The sequence below is a fragment of the Oryzias latipes genome, chromosome 13, assembly GCF_002234675.1.
Source record: "Oryzias latipes chromosome 13, ASM223467v1".
Lineage (NCBI taxonomy): Eukaryota > Metazoa > Chordata > Actinopteri > Beloniformes > Adrianichthyidae > Oryzias > Oryzias latipes.
In genome coordinates, this window is record NC_019871.2 from 15,601,681 (window position 1) to 15,607,474 (window position 5,794).

The window sequence follows — 5,794 nt, forward strand, 5'->3', positions numbered from 1 at the left end:
GTTTTAAGAATTTTTTAATAATTAATTATTTGAAATTCTATCATGATGCCAAAATAAACAATAAACAAAAAACACACAAACAAACCAACAAACAAAATGCACGTCTGGAATTTCACTAGTTTTCAGTATTTCTGACTACAGCTGTATGTTTTGTCTTAAACCGCTGATCAGTGCTGCATTGATCACTAATCATTTTAAAACAAACCAACAAAATACATGTGTTTAAAACTTTCAGGACATAACTCAGCATTCCTTTGTTGTTTCCAGTGTTACAGAAGTTTCAGATGACTCATGTGGGACTGGAAAGTACACGGCAGAAATGAGCCTGATAGTGGGAAAGAGTGTTGATCCCGGTGATGCCCTTCCATCCCAGGGCAGCCTGAAGGTGGTTATTAACCTGAAGACAAACAACAGTCAAATAAACCTGGCTGTCACCTCTTGCTGTCTGTCTCCAACCGTTCAGCCTGACCTCACCAACTCTACCTGCTGTCTTTTCTCCAGGTACACAGTTTAAAATAACCTCATTGGTTCAGCTTGTTGTGTTTCCATCCCAAAGCAAAGGAATCTTGCTGATCACACTGTCCAGAAAAAAAAAGAAATAGAAAAAATCTCCTTATTTTCTGATGTCAACATGATTTATTACATTTAAATTTTTGTTGATTAAAATGCAGTGAAAACAAATTCACGAATCATATAGATGTTTGATTTCTGCGATGACCTTGATTGTTAACTTCAAAGTTATTGGTGGAAGATGTTAGGATGTCCAGGAAATGCCATATTTCCGGTAGGTCTGGGTTTGTTGCTGTTCGGGGAGTCTCTTTATCACCAAGATAACCTTTTTCTGCCAGGTTGTGTTCTAATGTAAACTCAATTAAATACTGGCTGTCGCAAAGTTCTGTCAGATTACAGATTGTAAATACAGATTGCAAACTCTGGTGACAGACAATTTTAAAAACTAAAAAATATTCTATTCCTGAAATTAGGAGAAATGAGAGCACTCACTGCACTATAACCAAATAGAAGCATGAGCGATGATACTGACAGCTGGCCTTTACCTAACATGATTTGTTTTCGTTTAGGCCTTTACCTCATTTATTGAACATAGTCTACTTTGGCATTTCTGCCTTTATATTTATTGATCAATACCACCTGGACTTGTATCTTAAGCAGCAAAAACATTTTTTGTGGAAGCATTTTCAATAGAATTGTTTCTATGAGTGTTGTACAATGTGTTTCCGCTTGTGCCTCAGGTTAGCATCACAGCCGGCGGGTATCACTCTGCTCCCCAGTGCCTTGTCGACGACTGCCGGCTTCACCATCAGTCTCTCTCAAATGATTAATTACTCGGTAGTGTACCTACACTGTGATCTCAGTGTCTGCCTGAGGAACCGCTCTGACTGTGAAAGGGTAAGACTGCCATAGGTTCACTGTGCAGGGAAGTGCAATGAATGCCAAAGAAAGAAAAAATGAGTGGCTGGGAGTGATTTAAGCATAGTGAATGTGAATGTGACACTTTAAAAACATGAAGACAGATGAGGTGAGTGAACAGGCTCCTGTGAATAAAATGAAGAGAGCAAAAGAAGGGGTGAAGGTGACTGATGTGTTGAAGACGAGGTGCATCTTAAATAGTGCGGATTAATAAGATTTCTGAATTACAACCGGAGGACAATGTAGTGTTTAAAATACCCTGCCACAGTTTACATAGCTGATAAAGTAATTAGATAGAAGTGTGCCAGACAGTGACACTACCTAAAATATTTGACATTATACAAAGATTTCTGTTGGTCATGGGACATTTCTGCAATGCATTACAAAAGTTTTTTTTTCTGAGTGGCAAAACATGACGATGTTCTGACATCAATTTCGGTGTTGTTGGGATGAGTTGTCAGATTTAACAGGAGAAGTGAGTCATCTGACAGGTACGTGCAAGAAGCCAGATGTGAAATGGAGCATAAACTCTGGAGACTCATTCACATGACTTTTTTTTTTCAAGAGCACTTCAGCAGTTCTCACTGTGGCAATGCCTCTTGTGCTGCCAAGTTCTCAAACATCTATCCAGTTTCCATTCCATACTTGTCACAGGATTGGTTGAAGCCCTTGACTTCTGCGTGAATAGTATACATTTCAAGTTTGCAATGCAGACATAAGCTGGAAGATATGGATAGAAGTGGTCAGATTGTGTGACATGTTTTTTTTCTTAATTTCACAGTCACAGTACTCAGCACAGTATAAAGTCTCATTTGTTTTATCTCAAATCATGGTTTCTTTAAGTGTTGGTAACTAAAAAACTGAACATTTTCTCAGATAAATTTCCTGAAAATCAAACTTTCAGGTTTTCACTTTCTGGCATTAAGGACCCAATATTAATTCAAAGTTTAATAACTTTTCCCACTGGACAGAGGCACATCAATCTATTTTAAATGTAAAAAAGTATGCTTTTTTTTATTCAGATGCAAAACATGCCACTTTCTCAGGAAATTGATAGAAGTTGGTGCTCCAAGTGCAAAAACAAATTACATCACATTTTAAATCCAGAGTTGGAAAATGCTGTCAAATATAGAAAACATTATTCCAACAAATTGAAAAGTGACATTGAGTGCTTGCAATTTTATTGACTTGTGACGTCAAAACCTTCAAGTAGAGACAGACTTAAAATTACACTGTGGTGCTATAATACATGATATGTCAGGCCAAATATAACAACACATTACGCATTTTTAAATCAAATATATTATTATGGACAGGGAGGAGATCAGACATACATCATGTGGCAGAGGCAGAGGCAAAAATGAAAAAGGTAAAAGACAGACACAAAAGTATTAAAACAGAAAGCCCAAGATCATGTGGAATTTTTACACGGAAGAAGATAAAAAAGATAAATATGGGACCACGTGATAAGAAAAAATGCTGGACATGAACAAAACTGCACTATAAAAACTGTTCTTCAAAAAGTACTCAAAAAGTACAAGAACTTTTGAAGAACAAGAACATTCCAGTCATGTTTTTAGAAACACACTCACACCGCCCCTGGCAATGCATGTGCAAGCGGCCACTTTCAATAAAAAGTCTACGTAAATGCATGTTTTGTGCTTCTGCAGTCAAAACTCTCATGTTTTTGGCCTCTTAGTACAAAACGTGCAGCCATTGAGCGTGCATTGAAAGTTAAACCATTTGGCCAATCAGAGACTCGGATTTGGTAGTGACAGTGTTCCTTTTCTATAACGATAGTGCCAACTTTTTAAAAAAAGAAGGAGAAATTAATCGTTGCGGTTTGTGCCTGGATAGAGTTTTTATGACACCAAGTCTTTCATGTATTGGGACAGAGCTGTGGAAAATAAAAAAAAAAGCCTGAAGCAAGATTTGCGAGATGTGCAACGCTTTGACAACTTAAAGACACTCCAGTGTGAACACCATATGCAAATGTGTGTTTGAAAATGTATGTTTAGCCCATTTTTTAACATGCATCACTTGTCTGGTGTGAACGTACTGTTGCATCAGAAGGGAAGCCAAAGATAAGGCCTCTTGCCAGAACTGTAAGTCCTGTTGAAAGTTTTATAGTTTGAAGACCATTTTGTGGTTATTGAAAGGCTGTAATGGATTTACTATGCCTTCACTTCCAACAATTTACCCCAAAAAGAAAGAATTTAAGAGTTGTTCACAAACAGGCTGCATTAAATAGTTTGCCAACATGCTTGAACCACTTCCGTATTTTCGCGATAACACTAAAAGTTTTTGAGCAGGTCTTTTAATCTTTTTTTGTTTCTTTGGATGTGGATTGGGTATACTTTATGTCACCCTTAAAGACTTAATTTTTGTGCTGTCAAAGTTAACTGCTGAACAGTTTTTTAAAAACGTGAAGCTCAACAGTGTTTACTGTGTCCAAAAGAAAATTTCACCTTGGTGCTTATTTCCAACAAATGTTGGAAACAATGCTAATCTTTTAGCTAAAAATTTAAGAGCTTTCATTGGAAAAAGAATATCAAAATTGAAAGCATGTTTCCTTTAAACTAACACCCTCAAGATAAGTGTGAATTTTCCAAAAGGTTGTATTACATTTTTCTATAAAATTCTGAGAGTGATATTTTTTAATCACAAACAAGGAGAATACCTCTGTTCCAAAACGTTTTTGTTAGCTGCTGTGTAATTTTCCACACTCATTATAAATTTCAATACCTTTTTTCACAGCAGTGTTTTGAGCAGGGGAAGGATCTACGCGCTATTGTCACCCATCTCAGAAATCGCATATCTTTTGGGCCCATGTTGAAGCAAGCGAAGAATTCTACCCTCCCAGAGGAGATAGGTAATTATTAGAAAGAAAACAATCAGTCTGAGATAACAGCATGAAGGAGAGATGCTTTAGGATGGGAAATGAGAGATGACCATGCCATTTCTCTTAAGGGTATATAGAAAAATAGCTACACTGTTAGGGAGTCTGTTTTTGAAAATAGACAGAAATGTGTTGCTTTTCATGGGTTTTATCATAAAAAACTGCTCTACTTAAGGGGTCAGTTGATACATCTCTCCTTCCAGTGCCCTAACCAATTATGATGGAAGCTCAAATCAGATTACGTTTTCTGTGATTTTCAGGCCCATCAGAGCTGGAACTGGTTGTAGTCATTATCAGCCTGGTGGCTGGCTCCTCTCTTTTCACTGTGACGCTGCTTCTGGTTTGGCTGGCCTATCATCACAGAGCAGTCTGGTCGCTCCACTCGGCGGCTCCACCTCCAGCCTGCTGCGGCTGTCTACGCCCAGGAGGTGACTTGATCTTACCGTGACCAGGAAGGAACTGCTGCCAATTACCCTGATCAAGTCCCCACCAAAATAGCGGCAGACAATTACATTAGTCAACAGACAGTGTAGCAGTCAATCATATTTGCCAGTGAGCAGAAGCAGCCATTTTGATCAGCCGATATAAGAAAGAATAGACAATGAGGAGCAATCCAATTGACACCTCTCTCATAGGTGACACAGCTGTTGCAGTCAAATTTCACACTTAACCATGAGAAGTCTATTATCATTCTCTAGAAATAAACACCATCCCTAAATAGAAAGGGTGTGCTTATCCCTTTATTTCTTCCTTATTAACACCAATCAATATTTGCTGTAAACCACTTTAATAAAGATTACTCGCTAATAACAGTTTGGAGACCTAATGTCGTCATTGAGCTTCTGTGATTGAACCTTGCGTTGTTTGTTATTGTATCAATACGTTGCATGATTTAATACAGAAAGTCATATAAATGCCTATTGATTTAACAACATATAGGAGAGCAAAACACATATTGTTGCTTCCCTAGGAAACATAGTTTTGCTTTTTCTGATTTGAGGAATTCTTAATCATGAAGCCAGCTAACAGCCAGCACTATTTCAACAAAAGCTTCAACCTGTGTATTTGTGTAATAAAATTGTTTGAAAATCAACATGTTTTTTCTGTAAAGACAGAAGAAAAAACATATTTAGTGATGGTACTGGAAAATAAGACAGTTTAGTTGATTAGCAGAGATAGCAGAATGTACTGGTTACCCTGGGAAACTGGAAGTGAATGAAGTGAAATCCAAAATCAAATAAAGTTATCTTTACACCATCCTTGCATGAATGATAAATCAAAGTCTAAACAAATGCAGTGTTTATCCAAAAACCTCTTTAGGCATGGTGAATCAAAACAGCTTTTGGTGTATTAGAAAACAGGTTCAAACTTATCTAAATTGCGTGACACAACGATTGGAATCAGTGCACAAGGTGAAATGCATTACCATTAAAAAGCATCACTCTCGGTGTAGCTCTAAACTGTCTC

The 5,794-nt window shown here is 37.4% G+C and overlaps 1 protein-coding gene across 1 annotated transcript; it reads left to right on the forward strand.

Moving 5' to 3' along the window:
• Window positions 1–319: 319 nt before the first annotated feature.
• Window positions 320–5,107, forward strand: LOC105355466 (uromodulin-like 1). Its single transcript, XM_020708590.1, has 4 exons — window positions 320–501; window positions 1,251–1,407; window positions 4,186–4,300; window positions 4,588–5,107. The coding sequence occupies exons 1-4, from the start codon at window positions 320–322 to the stop codon at window positions 4,773–4,775; spliced, it is 642 nt and encodes a 213-aa protein (XP_020564249.1). The 3' UTR covers window positions 4,776–5,107.
• Window positions 5,108–5,794: the final 687 nt, after the last annotated feature.

Bases quoted from the DNA above. Each gene is read 5' to 3' on its own strand.
- LOC105355466 (XM_020708590.1), top strand. From the start codon at position 320: ATGAGCCTGATAGTGGGAAAGAGTGTTGATCCCGGTGATGCCCTTCCA. The intron at 502-1,250 runs GTACACAGTTTA...CTTGTGCCTCAG, and splicing joins ACCTGCTGTCTTTTCTCCAG to GTTAGCATCACAGCCGGCGG. The intron at 1,408-4,185 runs GTAAGACTGCCA...CTTTTTTCACAG, and splicing joins ACCGCTCTGACTGTGAAAGG to CAGTGTTTTGAGCAGGGGAA.